Source organism: Dendropsophus ebraccatus, chromosome 13 (assembly GCF_027789765.1).
Source record: "Dendropsophus ebraccatus isolate aDenEbr1 chromosome 13, aDenEbr1.pat, whole genome shotgun sequence".
Classification (NCBI taxonomy): domain Eukaryota; kingdom Metazoa; phylum Chordata; class Amphibia; order Anura; family Hylidae; genus Dendropsophus; species Dendropsophus ebraccatus.
In genome coordinates, this window is record NC_091466.1 from 44007339 (window position 1) to 44027822 (window position 20484).

At 41.6% G+C, this 20484-nt stretch overlaps 1 protein-coding gene across 2 annotated transcripts in view; it reads left to right on the plus strand.

Moving 5' to 3' along the window:
- Positions 1-10473: 10473 nt before the first annotated feature.
- Positions 10474-20484, plus strand: part of KCNH5 (potassium voltage-gated channel subfamily H member 5) — a 189264-nt gene continuing 179253 nt past the window's right edge. For both annotated transcript variants that reach the window (XM_069949841.1, XM_069949842.1), the window contains exon 1: positions 10474-10620. In XM_069949841.1, the coding sequence (XP_069805942.1) occupies positions 10548-10620 (73 nt within the window). In that variant the 5' untranslated portion in view covers positions 10474-10547. The remainder of the gene's footprint in view (positions 10621-20484) is intronic.

The window sequence follows — 20484 nt, forward strand, 5'->3', positions numbered from 1 at the left end:
ACAGCTGGAGAGCCAAGGTTCTCTACCCCTGGGATAGAGACTAAACAGAATAAAGCAGCTTGCAGTGTGTTGTACTGCATGCAAACTGCAGAAGCATAATGGTTAAAAAATTCAATGTATGCCAATTGCAATAATGTTTAATATGAGAGAATACACACAATGCATAAAAAAATACAGGTGTCAATAGCCATGTATTATAAGAGCTTGAGATAAGTGCCCATAGCCTTTCATCATAGAGCCAGGTGTCCATAGCCATGTAATAGAAGAGCAGGACAGGATCCAGGTGTCTATAGCCTTTCATTGTCATAAAGAAAATAATAATTACACACTTCATTGTCTACTCAAAACCTAAAACTAGTATTTTCCCTATTGAGTAATTGGATTTTAGGCCTTATGCACATGGCAGAGCTGGTACATGGAGGCACATGAGATCTCTGTAGCTTCATACGTTATGCCTTTTAGAATCGTTCTCCCCCTATACCTCCTTATCAGAATAGTACAGTGATAAAATTGGGTCCAATAGTTTGTCGTTTCCTTGTTTTTTTGCGTGGGTTGCACGATTCCGCCATGTTAAGTGACTTGTTTATAGATTGAGGCTATAAATGAAATATCACTCAGATAATTCCACTTATCTAAATGAAAAGGAAGATAGGTGAATTCCAAAATACAATTGTGCTGATTCCACCGCTTTAGTGGAAAATACGCTGAGCTGATGCAATCAATTACTGGCTCAATAACCGTTTATCAGAACAATTAATGGCCAACACTTGTATATAATTTATACACATATAGCACGGCTCATTCTGTGAAGCCTGGCTTATGGGCTGTTTATATTAACCTGTTCTGGATTTTGTCGGAGTACTTTTTTTTATAATAATTTTTTTTAGCTTAGACCTCATGAAGGACTTCAAAGAAAAAATAAATAAAAAAAGATTATGTTAAATAAAAAGCTAATTGCCAGTGGATAAACACAGGCAGGGGGTCAGGTTCTGCTGCAGGGGAGGAAACAAAATAGCATGAGTACCATACCCAAATACTGGGCCCCATCCAGTATGCATCCCATACATGTAATTATAGATAATACCGCCAACACATGACCAGGTATTGCAGGTTTTAACCAAATATTTGTGTTGATGAGTTGAATATACCTCTCGTAATAATAAGACATTGACTTTGCTTTCCTGGGATGAAGCCAAATATTTAAGCGTTCGATGTTCAACAATTTCCATTACTTTTCTGCCACCTAATACATCATCTCTGGGTGAATAGGAACCTAACAAAGACTGACACATATTCTGGTACATTTGATTATAAGGCTTGTCAGAATTATGTAGCCTGTTAAGAAAAACCCTTCACTTGTACTTTTCAAGTGTTTCTCTGGTTTTACTTACTATTACAGTTGTACATTGTTTTATATTACAATTGACTGTTATTATATAATGAATAACTAATGTTCACATTTTCTGGGAAATTAGCAGTATCTATCTGTCTATCTATCTATCATCCATCCATCCATTTCATATCTATCTATCTCTCCATTTAATTTATCTATCTATCTATCTATCTATCTATCTATCTATCTATCTATCTTCTATCCATCCATCCATCCATCCATCCATTTCATATCTATCTATCTCTCCATTTAATCTATCTATCTATCTATCTATCTATCTATCTATCTATCTATCTATCTATCTATCTATCTCACTATCTATCTATCTATGCATCTATTATCTATCTATCTATCTATCTATCTCACTATCTATCTATCTATCTATCTATCTATCTATCTATCTATCTATGCACCTATTATCTATCTATTAATTATCTATCTATCTATCTATCTATCTTCTATCTATCTATCTATCTATCTATCTATCTATCTTCTATCTATCTATGCATCTATCTATCTCCTATCTATCCATCCATCCATCCATCCATCCATCCATCCATCCATCTATTATCTTTCTCAAAATCTATTTGCCTCTCTCACTGTACCTGATATAGCAGAACTCATGTGTTTCTCATCTCATATCTGTTCCAGCAGAGGGTAATAGTGTTGGAGATATGATGTTCACATAACTTTAATCCTCATACCTTGTTATATATATACTTCCAAATTCTTACCTAATTTTTTGGTCCTGGCTACTGTCCTTTGGAGGCAAATAATTGTCAGAAACTTGCAATTTTAAATGTATTATTACTAGTGAAAAGAAACAATGAAACCTTTGCCTGTTTTAGTAATATAACTTACGATAAATAAAAATCCCTTTTCCTCTTAGATTTAGTATAAATCTTTGTATAAAAAAAAATCCTCATCAAGGAGATATGCAGCGCACAGGGACAGCAACCCAGGGGGGGCAGATGTTAGGAAGGGCCACTGGGCACTTAGCATGGTTGCCAGACGTGGAACAAGCTATAACCACCCCTGGATACACTGAACTGGTACTGGGGAAGTACTAGGAGTTGTAGTTATGGTAAGGGGTGGATAGTAAACTGTATGTAGCAAGGTGCAGGTGTCGTGGGGGAGGAACAACAGAGTGAATAGTCTGATAACGCTTAACTATGGAACAGTTTACTGAATCGGCTGAAATATAGTACAGAATATCCCAGTCTCTGAATACAATAGACAGTTTGCTCACAGTTGCAATAGCTTCAGTAGGGGCAATTACCTGTAGTCTTCTTAAATCGCATAGATACAGTACATATATAGAATTCACAAACAAGGCAGGTAGATAAAAAAAAAATACTTTACACAAGTCTTTGAATACAGTAGTGGCTTAAAATGCTCTTGAATACACCTGAGTATATTATAGTTAGTTAAAATAGGTTTTTTATCTGGTGTACAACAGGGTTACTTGAGATCTTGCAGGCTACAGACTGGTGCATATTTAGACACTGCGGTTCAGCTGGGGCTATGAGATAAAGTTCCAGAATCCATGGGGAAAGACATCCACCTATGCTACCATGTGGGCACAGAGTGACACACGCTCAGGGATTGCAGGCCCACCTAGTTGAAGACCTAGTTATCTGGGAGACCCTTTAGGTACACTAGCAACTTGCAGTAGAGGCTTGGCATGTGCACTTAGCTAAACTAATGGTAACAAGGTAGAAGAGAAGAAAATGGCTCCCCAGCATGAATAGGTTTAGTACTTTCCTACACCACAGTCCCTTCACATGGTGCCCTGGCAGGCCATGGCTAGCTATTCAGGAGATAGGAAGAAATAGAGATTAGTCTTGCCCACTCACCAACTAACCACCAAAAACCAGAACTGACCGACACCTGTGTGTGTGTGTGTGTGGGGGGGGGGATTTCATTGGACCAGAAGACAAGATAACCCTCTGTGATAGAGCAGTGACGGCTGAGGTAGGTAACTCACGAATTGGACAAGCACAAATTTGGAGACAATGGCATGAATATACACAATCAATAGAGGAACAAATTAACCCTTATATAGCTTAGCTTTCAGCTGTGCAGTAGAAGTTGTGCATCACAGTGACAGCTGGTGGTGGGAGTACTACAGTTATCTATTGCAGTGCATACACATATACAGGATAACCACCAATCTCTGCTAGAAGAAAGAACAGTTGACCCCCATTCTGGGACACTGCATATACATATAATAAAGGAGGGCCAAGTGTCTGTTATAGGGCCTTTAAAGGGGTTATCCAGCAAAAATCTGTTTCTTTTAAATCAGCTGGTGTCAGAAAGTCTTCCCATACTTATTAGCTGTTGTAAATCATGCAGCAAGTGTTTTTTTTTTCAGTCTGACACAGTGCTCTCTGCTGACATCTCTGGCCGATGTGAGCAGAGAGCACTCTCTAGAGTAGGAGAGGCTCTCTATGGGAATCCCCATTGAAAACCTCTCCTGCTCTGGACAGTTCCTGTCTAGTCCAGAGATGTCAGCAGAGAGCACTGTGTCAGACTGAAAATAATTTTCTGCATGACATACAGCAGCTAATAAGTATGGGAAGACTTGAGATTTTTCAATAGAAGTAAATTAAAGTAAATTACAAATCTATATAACTTTTTGACACCAGTTGATTTGAAGACGAGAAAAGATTTTCACTGGATAACCCCTAGGTCAAAAACAACAGGATCGACACTGGTAAAGTTTCCAGTGTAGTTTATTGAAGCTCAAACAACCAACGTGTGGTTCACATATACCCTTAGTCATGGCCATGCAGCTCGATCACATAGGAGCTTCTGGCAAAGACAGCGACCTCATTGAAAGCACAGAAAAATATGTACTTTCCAGGGGGTCACCATAAGATCACATGATCAAATTGAAGAAGATACAGTAGATGGAAAATGTACATTTAGTGGTGGTCCAGCCGCAAGGCCCTTACTGATCAAGAAAACATCAGACCGTCACACCACTCATCTTGTGCTACAACCTGTACTAGACTTTCTATTAAGAAGCACTGCATTGTTAATAGAGAATGTGATGACCCAAGAGACATAGATAGGTGTGGAGGAGAAAAACCTCTCCCCAAATTTGGTTTATGTTAACCCTTGCTATGGGCTCCCCTCTCTTCTGTGGCCAGTATGACATCAGAAACATGCAGCTATCAAGCATGGGTGCATGTCTGTGGGTGCCATACTACAGTTTTAGCCAACTCAACACAACAAATCTGAAATATGACTGTGTAAATGAGCCCTTGAAGTGACAGACGTAACAGAAGTATAATGAATATGAAGCACTCCTGTGTCTCCGGTGTCTAGACACAATGAAGAATTCTCTAATCCTAAGTCTTTCTATGCACAGTTGTATTTAGATGAAGAGGTCAGAGTCACATTATATCTCCTGGATCCAGCCAAATCATCCACTTGGCTAAATGAAGTGTGGGGGAAATGAATTTGGCTCGTGACTTGTTGGATGTATCTCAAGCATGACAATAGAGGAAAAGCAAAAAGTGCCTCATAGAAATTCATCATTTTTAAAGGAATGAGCTGGATATAGTTATAATGCTATAGACAATAATGTGCCTGGTCTTTGATGGAATAGTGAGTTTCTACTGACAGCAGGGATATAAATAATTCATTAACCTGAACAGGGCCATAGATTTCCAAGCACTGTCTATAATGCAGTCAATGTTTTTTTTTTAAGGATCCGGGTAAGCATGTGGTCCGGATATACAATGCATAAGTATTAACACCCAATATCTTGGGTGATAACATTTAAAGGAGTTGCTAAAATGTGTGTATAGAAGCCTTGAGGCTAATGGCTTAATATTATAATCTATAACAAAATACTTAGAATATATATGAAATATGAAGATGATGCATACAGTACATAACGCCCATGTGCTTGGGTAAGCCAGTATAAATGGTGCCCTTCATCCTTCCAATCAGTCATTGGATATTACATTAGGGTAAAACAACTGGATGGATAAAAGGTAAATTTTTAGTTACCACAATCCACTTCTTATTCTGTTGCATTTTGAAGACCTAGGACCTGTTCTTAAAGTGAATGTACCATCTGTACATTGGCTTTAAGTTATGCACATGAATAGAACAGGGCCGGTGTGGGGAAACCAATGCTGTGATCCATTTTTTTGAACTGCAGCCTGGTTCCCGGGATTCTAATGGAGCAGCGTCATAGAGGGGCAAGGGTTTCTCCCATTGGGGTCAGGCTGACCTGCCTCCAGTACTTCCCCCCCTAGGCCACTGCTCATTAATAGACTGGAGTCGTGTGCAGGAATTGGGACACAGTTAAAAAAAGGGGCCACGGCACTGGCTTCCCCGTGCCAGCGCCATTCTATTCCTGTGCAGAGCTTGAAGTGAGTCTACTGATGGTAGTGTCAGGATTGTGCAGTAACCTGGTGTGAACTGGGCCTGTTTTTCTTTTGTGTGACACCCCTGCTTGCTTCTCAGCTTCCTGGCAATGCAGGAGTTAAGCTGAGAAGCTGGTGGACTTGATTGATGCAGTTGAGTGGCTTTGTGACTGGCTTGTACCTCTGCCTGTCTGCAGCCTGAAGGATCAGAGCACCAGTCCAATGAGGATCTGGACCATGCTCTTGGTCAACCTAAAACAAAGCTGAAACAGCAATAGTGAAAAAAAAAGGGTAAAGAGAGATACAGCTCACCGGTTAGTAGATACAGCAACAACAAGTAAGACTGAGGAGGGTGCTCGATCTTCAGGGCATTGGCCAGGCGCCGTATGCAAGGCTTAGCTGAAGAGGGAAGGTGTTGAAGTCGGCACTCTAACGGTAAGCATGGCAGGACCTACGCATAGGTCCTGCCATGCTAACCGCTAGATTTTAATATGCACGAATAAAAGTTATTTTAAATTTCTACGTCCAGGAGTACCGACTTCCACACCTTCCCTCTTCAGCTAAGCCTAAAACAAAGCTGAGGCAGTCTCTCAGCGCTGGCTATTAGGTTAATACCCTGGTCCCAGCTCCCCCTGTCTGTTCCTGCGATCCCCGTCCTAACTCCCTCCGCTTGCTCCACTGTGTTACCTGACCCCTGGCTTTGACTTATGACTATCCGACTGTTACTTGTTTTTGTACTGCACTGCCCGTTCGGTTTTGACCCTGGCTGTTTGACTGTCCCATATTGTGTTTGTTTGTCTTCTTCTGTGTGCACATATCCAGCGCAGGTGAACATCATTGTGGTTGTCCACGGCCGCCTAGGCCCGGGTGAGGAAAGTAGATAGGGACAGTTGGTAGGTTCAGCGTCAGGGCTCACTGTTGTGTCTGGCCCCAACCTGCCCTGTCCTGACAGATACATTTGCTTTAAAGAAATTTGCATTCAGTGTATGAAATGTATGATGCTTATTTCTTCTGCTTAATAGGTATGACCACCTTTACAAGCCCCAATGTATCTACAAATAATACAACTTTGTAAATTCAACATTTTGTGTATACAGCATCTATCCCGACTTTAGTGTTTTCTTAGTATAAAACTGCAAACAAATCTTATGTAGTCTGCCTGCAATCATACCCCTTCTATCTGTACCTTACTTCTGGATATTCAATAGGTTAACAAGAGGATTGAAAATAAATACAACTGTGGGATAAAATAGGGTTTGTTTGTGGCCTGTGACCAAATAGACCTGCATGGGATCTGTATACACATAATGGTAAAATATTTTTTTTTTATATAAATACTATTTATAGGATTGCTTATTTATTTTTAATTTAAAGTGTCACTGTCGTTAATTTTTTTTTTTTTTTTTGCAGAAATCAATAGTCCAGGCGATTTTGAGAAACGTTGTACATGGGTTTATTAGGCAAATATGCCATTATCTGCATTCAAAAAGCTTTTCCCCAGCCCCCCCCCTCCCTTCCTCTGTCTTATCCACTGCTCATTATCAGGAAATCTCGACTAGTTTACATCGGTCGGACCCTGTCTGTGCTATGGAGAGGGGAGGGGGGAGGAGGGATATTAGTAGGCAGCAGAAAGCAAAGGATTACACAGCAGGAAGCTGTGTGAAGCCAGTATTCAGAGGTCAGTGCTGACATCAAAGGAGATAGCCCTGTTATGTAGCTGTAAATTAACTCTTTGGGACAAAGATGGTGCCTCATTTCCCTCAACCCCTCCCCTCTACATAGACAAGGGGGAAAACTTCAAACTGTTTTTTCATTATAAAAATTCATTTTTCGGCTAATAAACCTAATTACAAAGTTTCTTAAAATCGCCTGTACTGTCTGTATTGATTTCTGCAAAACATTTTTTTTAAAGACAGTGAAACCTTTAGATACATAGAAGAAAAAATGAAGATATCCTTTAAATAACTGTTACAAAATTGCATGTATTAAAGTAGGGATAGGGGAACCTTCTGCCCTCCAGCTGTTGCAAAACTACAATACCCATCATGCCTGGACAGTCTATGCTAAAGATTTGGCTGCCCAGGCCTGATCGGAATTGTAGTTTTGCAACAGCTGGAGGGCGGAAAGTTCCCCATCCCTGTGTTATAGAAATACAGGGGAGGCAAACGATTAGATTATAGTTCTTATTTTTGGGAGATAGTTTAGAGAATGAGAGAACTGTTCTAAATGACTGCAAGGGCAATTATCCTTTTTTTTGTATTGTAGAAGAAAAAATTAGTAGGGGCACTCACCCCATCTGTCAAATGGATACTTTATGAGGATATTAAAAGCAGATCATTTAAAGTGTATTCCACAAAAAGCGACGACTATTTCCCGTGACAATGCTTCTTCCGGGCTCACTATTGTAGGATATTTATTGTTTAATACTGCAATCTGTGTGGACTTTATAGACAGGTATCCTGTGACAGAGTGGTAATAACACAGTATTGCCAGCTACTTGTATTTGCATGTGTGATGGGATTTGTGTATGCATTACTCCTTATAGGCATATGCAATTTAATTAGATTACATAGAGAGAGTAGGAATATACAACAAGAAACAGCACATCTAGTAAGATCTGTATCTATTTGGTCTGTAACATCTGTTTTGCAATAAACAGCTTTATTCCCAATGCAGCACCTATGTGATCTCATTTCTATCCAGCTGAGAGATAGAAGAGCTGCAGCAACTTCAGGAGGAACCATTTAACTTCTTAGCAGCCACCTCCCTTCCTCTGTACATTGCTAAGAGGGTCAGGGAAACAGAGCAGACACAACCTGTCAAGTGATACTATCATCAGAGCAGGTCTCCTAGCAGGAGAGGATAGAAAGGGTGTTGGAGGATTATGCGAGATCATTGCAAAAGGGAGGGGAGTGGTTTAATGGGAGAGGATTTATTGGTTAGATTGGGAGAATACTGCAAGAGCAGAGCATGCCAATAACACTACTGGAAACTGGGGCTGCTACAGGAGTGTGGAGAGAAAGTAACTGGCAATACTAGGAGACAAGGAGGATACAGAGGAAGAAGCAGCAACTGCAAGGAAGAAAGGAAAGGTGACCATAGATGAATCCAACAAAGTGCAAGGCAAGCAAATCAGAAGGATGTTACCCATGCATGAGGAGGAATAGATCATGACCTCAGTGACTGGAGGGCTTTCAATACAGGAGCTGCAGTTATACTAAGAGGGGTGAGTATTATACTTTCTTTTTAGAGGATTAAAGCAATCATTTCCTTTGTTTTAACTATGACTCAGGGGTGACTCCCTGCTATTGAATACAGCTGAATGACACATCAGGTAGAGGATCCCACTCTTTGTTCTTTTTTTGGAACATTACAGCACACTTTGCACACCTCAATTCAAGTGCTTTCAGGACATATTCACTCTGTTAATACCCATAAACACAAAGATTAGGGACCACCAAAACTGGGAAATATCATTCTTCATTAGGTAAGGATAGTCCCACTGGTAAAGGTTTACATAGGACTTCACCATGCTGATCTCACTGTCTTTACTGCTTGCAGGAATCAAACCCATCTAGGTGAACCAAGTCAGAGTTTCCTATGAGACACAAGGTGGGAGCATCGTCCTGAGATACAGCTGTAGGGATCGGCACTTCTTCCCCGAGTCCTGAACTGCCTGCAAGTGTATGGAAAGCCTGTCTGATTACTTGATCACACTGCACGTTTTATATTAGGGACTATCCGAGGTCCCGAACTGCCTGCACCTATTGTCCGAGGTTCACTCAGTGCACCACAGAATCAGAGCTGCCTGCACTTTTTGCATTGAGAAGCTGTCCAGTTCCAGGGCTGCCTGCACTCTTATTAGGACTCAGTAGTTGTCGGATGTGCTGAACTGCCTGCACTTAGGCTGGGACGCTGCTTGGGGTTCAGAACTGCCTGAACTCCTATTTGGACGCTGTCCGGGACGTTGTCGGATGTGCTGAACTGCCTGCACTCAGGCTGGGACCCTGCCTGGGATTCAGATCTGCCTGCACTCCTATTAGGACGCTGTCCGGGACTCGGTAGCGTCCAGCCGTTGTCGGATGTGCTGAACCGCCTGCATTTAGGTCGGGACGCTGCCTGGGCACCAGAACTGCCTGCACCCCTATTTGGACGCTGTCCGGGACCTTGTCGGATGTGCTGAACTACCTGCATTCAGGTCGGGACGCTGCCTGGGCACCAGAACTGCCTGCACTCCTATAAGGACGCTGTCCGGGACTCCATAGCGTCCAGCCGTTGTCGGATGTGCTGAACTGCCTGCATTCAGGTCGGGACGCTGCCTGGGCACCAGAACTGCCTGCACTCCTATAAGGACGCTGTCCGGGACTAGGTAGCGTCCAGCCGTTGTCGGATGTGCTGAACTGCCTGCATTCAGGTCGGGACGCTGCCTGGGCACCAGAACTGCCTGCACTCTCTTCACTGGGACGCAGTCGGCGGGGCTGAGGCGCCTGTCCTGGCACTGAGACGCTGTCCGAGGTGCTGAGGCGCCTGCACTGGCACTGGGACGCTGTCCATGGTGCTGGACGGCAGCCAGATTACGCAGGCGCAGTGTCTCCAGAGCCTGCAGGTCCCGAGCCCTGTGAGCAGCCCTGCCACAGTCTCAGCACCAGCAGCCCGAGGAGCGTTACCATGAACTGCTACACCCATCCCAAAGCTACTCACCCGGACTCGGTCACCTCCAGCATCACAAGCAGCACCGTGTCCCAGCCCAGGAGCTTCCCAAGCGCAGAATGCCGGGGGGAAAACGAGGCTTGGTGGCACCTCAGAACACGTTTTTGGAGAACATTGTCAGGCGTTCAAGTGGTGAGTGCCAGTCCTCTGTGTCAGTGGTCTGCAACCTGTGGGCTGTTGTGAAACTACCACTCCCAGCATGCTATGGGGCCACCCTGGGAGCTAGAGTTTTACAATGGCAGCAGAGCCACCTGTGTGTGAGCACTTCTTTATCTTAGTGTGATGAGTGATACATGTAAGAAACTACTATATTCATCTAATCTCAGCTCTAGTTGCTGTGCAATCTCTTTTCATCTTTAGTCTATACAAACTGGTGTAAAAGATTAAAATCTCTGCCCCCCCCCCCCCAATCATTGTCACTACTTACACCCACAAAGTTCTGAGAACTTCCAGAAATCTCTGACCACAGTAATACACTTTATGGTACTAGTTCACCTGTATTATCTGTATCTATTAGTGCAGTCCTTTAATGGTAGTGGTTTTACAGATCACCAATTCAAAACTGAGGTATGGCAGAGGAGCCAGCCCAGATCAGACAGCAGCACAGGACAACAGGACAGACAGCAGCACAGGACAACAGGACAGACAGCAGCCCAGGACAGACAGCAGCACAGGACAACAGGACAGACAGCAGCCCAGGACAGACAGCAGCACAGGACAACAGAACAGACAGCAGCCCAGGACAGACAGCAGCACAAGACAACAGGACAGACAGCAGCCCAGGACAGACAGCAGCACATGACAACAGGACAGACAGCAGCACAGGACAGACAGCAGCACAGGACGGACAGCAGCACAGGACGGACAGCAGCACAGGACGGACAGCAGCACAGGACAGACAGCAGCACAGGACAGACAGCAGATCTGAGCCGGGATACCACCCTGTCTGCAATTATTACAATTGGATTGGGGTCATTGTGTTAACTTTTAATTGGCTGAAGAGTAATTGGAGTCATTAGAGAAACTTAGTTTTGCTAAGTACATGCTAAGTAGATGTGTGCTCCTATTTATTTGTGAAGTAGTGGTGCTTGTGATGGATTATGTTTCCATCTTAAAACTATACTTTTATTTATAAAATATTTGGAACTCAACTGTTAATGGTAACAAACTAGAGGAGATCTATCTATCTATCTATCTATCTATCTATCTATCTATCTATCTATCTATCTCCTATCTATCTATCTGTCTATTATCTATCTATCTATCTATCTATCTATCTATCTATCTATCTATCTATTTCTTATCTACATATCTATCTATCTCTTTCTTATCTATCTTTTATCTATCTCCTATCTATCCATCCATCCATCTATCAATCATCTTTCTCAAAATCTATTTGCCTCTCTCACTGTACCTGATATAGCAGAGCTCAGGTGTTTCTCAGTTCGTGTTAAAGAAACAGTTAATTGGCTATTTAAGTTTTGCTACACCTACACATACACACGCAGGTTACATTGGTAATATGTAACAGTATCTATCTATCTATCTATCTATCTATCTATCTATCTATCTATCCATCCATCCATCCATCTCCTATCTATCTATCTATCTATCTATCCATCCATCTCCTATCTATCTATCTATCTATCTATCTATCTATCTATCTATCTAATCTCTATCTATCTATCTATCTATCTATCTATCTATCTATCTATCTATCTATCTCCTATCTATCTATTTAATATCTTTCTATGTATCTGTCTCTTGCTCGATCTATTCTATCTCCTATCATCCATCTATCTATCTATCTATCTATCTATCTATCTATCTATCTCAATTTATCTATCTCAATCTCTCCAATATTCTTACACAATATAAATTACTAAATAGACTAAAATAAATTGATTTAAAAAAAGCTGCAATTGGGAACGCAATATGTTATGCAACATAGGACACAACCAAGGGAATAATTGGGATATGAATAACCGGAAGCTATTATCCACATTAGATAAGCTTCTAGAAGAATTTTATATTTCTTTCAGCTATTTAGAGTTGTTCAGTGATCCAGATGTAGTAGAGCTGAGTTTGTTATTTATTGCTACACCTAATGATGCCATTATATGGTATTTGTAGACTGCGGGGAAGCCTACTACATTATTGCAGTGCTGAGAGGAAGCTGTTAAATGAATTATTCAGCTCTGCTACATCTGTATCTTGTTTTATAGGTTGCAGTTATATCAGGTATAGCTGTATACAGTTATTTTATACTCCCTTTGGTCACATGAAAGGGAAAACCAGAAGGCTGGGTCTCCCCTTGGTGACATAGTTTACCTTACTTTCCTGACTTGCCACCAGAGGTCATCCTAAGTGCTTCCATAAGCTAAAGGCTCCTTAGCAGTAACTCACACCCTTCTAAAATGTTCCGATCAACTTACCGAGATATAAGACAGAAGTATAAAGGTTACACATAGGGAGTTTACATGAACAACAGAAGTCCTTACCAAGTACAAAGTCCTCTCCTACTAATACTCTTAGAGGGCTAACCCACTCGCATCCTTACCTAGTCATTGCCAGACAAAGATTCGGTTTGTTGCTTTAGCCCTATATATAAATATATAGCCCACTCTGCCACCCCTCCCCCTTACTTATTCTTCTGAATTTTTATTTACTGTCTTTCTTGCTTATAAATAGTACAAAATGACATCATATACCAGGACTGAGCCAGCCAATCAAGGAACACCACCGATTATGTCATAACTTTCATGCCATGTAGTGATTGGTTATTGTGGTCACATGACATAACGTATAGCTTGTATACAGAGCTTTCTTCACACATTGGAGCTGAGACAGGAGGGATTCCTTGACTTGGACTCCAGTCATATGACTGTGAGTCAAATATAGGCAAACATATACATATGATGGTCCAAAAGTAGGTGGATGTTATGTGTAATAGGGTTATGAAGGAGGAGATTTATCAAACATGGTGTAAAATGAAACAGGCTCAGTTGCCCCAAGCAACCAATCAGATTCCACCTTTCATTCCTCACAGACAGGAAAATGAAAGGTGGAATCTGATTGGTTGCTAGGGGAAACCAAGCAGTTTTACTTTACACCATGTTTGATAAATCTCCCCCTTCATAACCCCATTACTAATACTGTCCACCTACTTTTGGACCATTAAAATAAGTGGAACCTTATTACATTACATTAGGAGACTCATATATGAATATGACAGACTATAGGGGTGCTAATGTGTTGGGAAATTGGTGGTCAGAGTATGGGCCATACATTTGTAACAATTTATACTTGATTTCTGAGGCCAGTGGTCCTTGGATCTATAGCCACCTGTAAGGCCTTATTCTGATGGCGCATTGTATGTGTGTTTAATTGTGCTTATTAGGAATCTAACTCTAACAATCTAAGGCTGGGTTCACACTACGTATATTTCAGTCAGTATATTTCAGTCAGTATTGCAACCAAAACCAGGAGTGGATTAAAAACACAGAAAGGCTCTGTTCACGCAATGTTGAAATTGAGTGGATGGCCGCCATATAACAGTAAATAACGTCCATTATTTCAATATAACAGCCGTTGTTCTAAAATAACAGCAAATATTTGCTATTAAATGGCGGCCATCCACTCAATTACAACATTATGTGAACAGAGCCTTTCTGTGTTTTTAATCCACTCCTGGTTTTGGTTGCAATACTGACTGAAATATACATATACTGACTGAAATATACATAGTGTGAACCCAGCCTAAGGTTGTACTGAACCGAGATTACATCCCATAGGAAATCCAGATGTTACATCCAGAATATGGACAGTTACATACAAGAACAGTATGCCAGTGTTTATGAGGCCTAAGGCTATGTTCACATAAAAATTTTCCTGGTATGTTCAAGGTTTATGTCAGCAACTTGTAAAAATGGTACAGTATGCTGATTCAATTTAAAGGGAACCAATCACACACAAATTGGCCATAAAGATAAGGAAACGTGCTGGTACATCAGCCAGCACGCTTCCTAACCATCCCCCTGTCCCCTCCGTCCCATGAACATTCAGCCCGCAAAGTTAGTTTAATAGTGTCCCGCGCTGTATGCAAATTACCATCTAAGTAGTCAAGGTGGGCGGGCGGCTGGTCAAGTAGTCACGGTGGGCGGGGGCTTCGTCATGTAGTCACAGGCTCCTGGGCCGCCTCCGGTGCTGTAATCACGCCCCTCCGGGCGTGTTGTAAAGCGGCTCCTGGTGACGTCACTCGGGGGGGGCCGGCATTGCACGTCGGCCACGCCGACGTCTTTACTAAGCTGCGCATGCGCAGTACAGTGGGTGAAGCCGCTGCTGTACTACGCCGCGCAAGCGCAGTACAGCAGTGTCTTCTCAGGCTGCACTGCGCATGCGCAGCTTAGTAAAGACGTCGGCGTGGCCGATGTGCAATGCCGGCCCCCCCGAGTGACGTCACCAGGAGCCGCTTTACAACACGCCCGGAGGGGCGTGATTACAGCACCGGAGGTGGCCCAGGAGCCTGTGACTACATGACGAAGCCCCCGCCCACCGTGACTACTTGACCAGCCGCCCCCCCCCCACTTTGACTACTTAGATGGTAATTTGCATACAGCGCGGGACACTATTAAACTAACTTTGCGGGCTGAATGTTCATGGGACGGAGGGGACAGGGGGATGGTTAGGAAGCGTGCTGGCTGATGTACCAGCACGTTTCCTTATCTTTATGGCCAATTTGTGTGTGATTGGTTCCCTTTAAAGGACTGGATGTACCCTACTAGTGCTAATGTTAGGTCTATTTTTTAAAGGTATTAAATCCTGTAAAATGAATGCGTACATGTGGCTAAACCTCATTACTAGTTGACTATGTTTGTTCCATTAAAGTCAATAGTCTCCCTGTCTGTACACCACAGTGCATCTGTATACTTTTTTAACAGGTTGCTGGCATAAACTCCAAAAATACTAGGAAACCATTATGTGAACATGGCCAAAGTCAGATACTTACAATTAGAAAAACATAGCCGCCACACATCGTCACACCTGTCCTCAGGTTGCGTGTAGTATTACAACTTAACTCCATTTACGTCAATGTAATTGAGCTGCAATACTGCACACAAACTGAGGAGTGGTGCTGTTTCTGGAAGAAAGCAGCTACAGAATGTTTAACTAGTTTTGGATATCCCCTTTAAGATCAATGTACCATATACTCCATCTTGCAATCAAAGAAAAGAATATTTATTGGCTTCACTGAGCAGAGAAATGGGTTTCCGCTGTGCTAACACAACTACAAAAGTCTCCCTAAGGGTTCATGCACAATATACAGCCATATGGCTATATAACTGCTGTATAACGCTCCGTCAGGGGCTGTTTCTTCTTAGACATCCTCGCCTAGAATCAATGCTGCTAGTAAAGAATACCCCAGTACATATGAGAAGTAGCAAAAAAACTAAGGGAACTGCCAGATGTCTACTTATCCTCACAATTGAATTATATTAAAACATAGCTTAGGAATGGGCTTCAGGTGAAGGCCACAACCACACATCTTTTTTGGATGTGTTTTTGGACAGCCATCGTTTTTCACCCAGATAGGGCCGATTATTTGGGGGAGAAATGACGGCTGTTCAAAAAAATGGCCAAAAAATGTGTTGTGTGGTTATGTCTGTGTTATCATACAAAACTAAACCACAGCCACATTGAAGAAACATAGGTACATACTGGGTTTTTACCTACATTTATTATACGTGCACCCTTAGTATAAAATATAACAGCGACCCATTGTTTTCATCTGCTTAACATTTACAACGAATGTACACTGAAGAACTATTGTGCTGTTTTTTTCTGATGAGCCCACTCCATATGAGCGGTTCTGGTTGTATAGTGGCAACTGTTTGTGGCCAGGATCAATGGGTTGGCCTTGAAGCCAGCGTTCTGGTAAAGGTCTCCAACCCTGCCATCATAGTCCTCATGTTACTCATTACTAGGAGTGCAAATAGAAGATTGGTAAAATCACAGTGTACTGTAAAAAAGATATATTGCAGTGTGTTGTACAGGGTGTCTTAAAGTGTCACTGTCGTTAAAACTTTTAAAATCTAAATCAACAGTAGATATGAAATAAAGCCAGTTTGCAATATACATTCATTATTTTTTGTTGTTATCATGCTGTAAAACAAAGCTGAACTTACCAGAAATCCAGGTCCAGTCTCCTGAAGGCAGATTTTCTGACTTGTGCTGGTTGAAAAAAACTGACTAACAACAGGAATTCTGTCCAGTACAGAGAGTCACGGCTCAGTGTGTCCATCAATCACATGACTGACTTCTCTGTGAGCGTTCAGATGGCCTGGGATACATAGGACTTCCTGTTTTCTGACTGTTTCCTGATTTCTGAGAAAAAAAACAGGAAGTGCCGTGTTTTACATGATAACTATAAAAAAATAACCAATGTAAATTGCAAACTTGCTTTATTTCCCATCTACTGTTGATTTAGGTTTTGAAAGTTGTAACGACAGGGACACTTTAAAAAAAAAGTAAGCAAAAGTAATTTTTTATAAACATTTATTTAAAAAAACAAAAAACAAATCTCAAAACACTATCCAGTTTCCAATTTCTTATGTAAACGATAAATGTAATAAGTAAAAAACATACCATAATATCACCGCATCTGGGAAAAAAAATACCCATTGCCAGAATTGCTATATTTTTGATCTTCTTACCTCCCCAAAAACTGAATAAAAACAAATAAAAAAGTAATATAAGCTCAAAAATAAAACCGATAGAAACTAGGGCACCCTACAGAAAAAACAAGCCAGGAAGCGGGTTGCAGTTGTGCAGAGCCGAATCAGGGCAGGTGAGAAAACCCCTTAAGGGTATGTTCACACTTACCGACTCGCAGCGGAAATCTCGCTGCGAGTTTTGCAGCGAGATTCGCTATGAGCTAAGGTCCTGGCAGGTCCTTTGCATTTATACTCGCAGCGGTCTGAAAGACAGCCGCACCCTTAACCCCTTCATTGACTCCCGCTCTCTGTATACATTACCTGTCTACATTACCTGTCTCCTGCACTGGGTCCCGGCTTCCTGCTCTGCCGCCCAGCCAATCAGTGTGTTGCCCAATCACAGCCACTGATTGGCTGGGCAGGAGAGCAGGAAGCCGGGACCCCGTGCAGCACATAGTCGCCTCCTCCTTAGGGTAATAATTAGAATAAGTAAACAAACAAAAAACAGCCACACATGAAAAAAATGCCTTGAAAAATGTCACTGACCATATAATTTTTATATAACATACTGGATAGAGCAAAACTGTTGGCCTAGATCCCTAACACTGGGTGCCTGAGCATCAGCCAATCAGGGCCAGACTTGTTATGCCCCACCCACACCTGCTCAACACAAGCTGCAGGGGAGGCAGGAGCAGTAAGAAGATGCACAGTAGGGGACACTGAATATGGAGGGACAGAGGGTATGTGGGCTAACTACAGAGGGGGGGGGGAGGTATATAGTATGGGGACTACCTGCTGAGGGGGAATGTATACAGTATGGAGGAACAACTACATAGAGGGGAGGGAGGTATACAGTGTGGGGGCTACTTGCAGAGGGAGGATATATACAGCAAGGGGGCATACCCTGTTTGTCTGACAATAAGACCAACCCCAAAAATAAGACTTAGCACTTTTTTTCAGAGAATATAATAATAATAATAATAATAATAATAATACCCGGGCTTATTTTTGGAAAAACACGGTATATGATGGAAAAAATCTTCTGGAAAAGGGGCAGACTTTGCAGAAAAATAGAAAAATCAAAGGTCAAATTCTTCTTTTAGCCAATCCTTATTATTATCTGTAATATATATATCCTTTTATACATAGACATACAATGTAATGATTACACCCAGATTAATTATATATGACTTTCTTATGACTTCTCCATTCATTTTACTGTGTAATTTATGAGTTTTCCTGCACAACTGACATTTAATGTATCTAATAATATATTTTTATCATATTAATCTACTCATTAATTATAGAAGTGTGATATTATACAGTATATAGCAGGAAGTAAGAGAAGATTCTGTACTAGTTACATAGAACATGGTCATAGAGGATAATATATAGAAAAGCTTTGTCTCCTGACAACTACTCAGCTGTTTGGTAATGAAATATTCATAACTACCTGTTGGCCTATAACACTGCTTCCCTGATGTTCTCTGATAATTCCAATGTGATCCTGTCCCAGTATACATGTATATATGTGAAAGGAATATATTTATTTTAAGATGTTTGTTTTCTCTTTTTGATAATTTTTATTAAAGGGGTCTCCTTAAATTAAGCAGGTTATAAGCTGTTTGCTGGCAAGACTGACATAGCTATCAGCTGTGATATGTGATATGTTTATTTATAGAATATGTTTTATACATACTGATAAATAATAGTATGAGTTTGCTTATTTTTGTTGGATAACATAATATAGTTTGTTGTGTGAATAAACTTTTATTTCTTTGGACATTGATGCACAGAATTAGGCTGTGTTCACACAACGTATATATTCGTAAAAACCTACAATGGCTGTGATTTATACGAAAATATATGTTACCTTCCCGTTTATGGGATCCCGGCCGGAGCGTATACACAATGTATACCCTTTGGCCGGGATCCCTAGTGGCGCCGCAGACAACTGACAAGCTCCATAGTGTGCTGTGGGGAGTTCTGATGTGGGCGCGCACGGATACGCCCGCATCAGAACACCGCAGGGCTAAAGATCACCCGGCCGGTACTGCAGTACTGGCTGGGATGATCTTTTCAGAGACCGGCCAGGGTCACTGGACAGACGGTCTCTTACAGCGTCTGCACATGGCCCTACATTGGATTGGGTGCTGTCACTTGACATAGAACAACAACATGTCACTTTTGTGTGAACGCTATTCATTGAATAGCGGCCGCACGGACATATCAGCTCACACAATGGAGAGTGCGGCTCCAGCCCACATCCCAATTCAACAGAAAGTGCACCAGAGGCTCCTGGGACTGAATCCATCTTCTCCAGGCTGTGGGATTCAAATACCAAGCAATGGTGCAAACTTATTCTAAATTCAACTCTAGTTGGGATTATTTAGGGTCACCCTAGATGCACTAGCTGAAAATCCAGATTTTGCTGAGAGTGGTGATGCCTACTCCATCGCAAAACTTTTTTGAGTACTTAAATGCAGTACATAAAAAAAAAAAAACAGTGTTTTTAATAGAGGTCTATTATTTTCCCTTGACTACTTCCATCCTCAGCAAGCTGCTCGGCTTTTGTGCAAGTTACATAATATTTTCCCATGGAGGATTTAGGAGATCTTGTCATTCTAAACTACAGCTTTTTGTTTTACTGCATTAGCAGATAATTGAATATTAGTGATGTCGCTTGACCTTGTTTTGGGATTTAGGTCAATGGGTCTAAAATCTGCCATGACGTTATTAAACATTATAAAGCAAAACGCAAAAATTACAATGACTCGTGCAATATTAAATCAAACAATATCAGATTCTTTTTTCTAATCTGTTTTTATGCCTGATCAGGAATTTAAAAGTTTTGCTTTATATAACGCACAATTACAGCATCAGAAAAAGACTCATGGACTATTAGAGAGTGTTGTGGGCATGCCCTAAGGGTCCTTTTACAAAGAAAGATTGTCTGACAGATTATCTGCCAAAGATTTAAAGCCAAAGCCAGGAACAGACTATAAACAGAGATCAGGTCAGTAAAGTAAAGCCTGAGATTTCTCCTCTTTTCAAATCCATTCCTGGCTTTGGCTTCAAATCTTTGGCAGATAATCTGTCAGATAATCTTTCTGTGTAAATGGACCCTAAGGGTGGTATGACATGGGCCGATGGGGGCCCGATAATACCTGTAAATGATCGCTGATCTGCTAGATCGGCACTCGTTTACTGGGCCTATATCACGGCCCGATAATTGTTTAACAAGAGCTGCGAGGACATCATTACCGATATCCTTGCAGCCCTT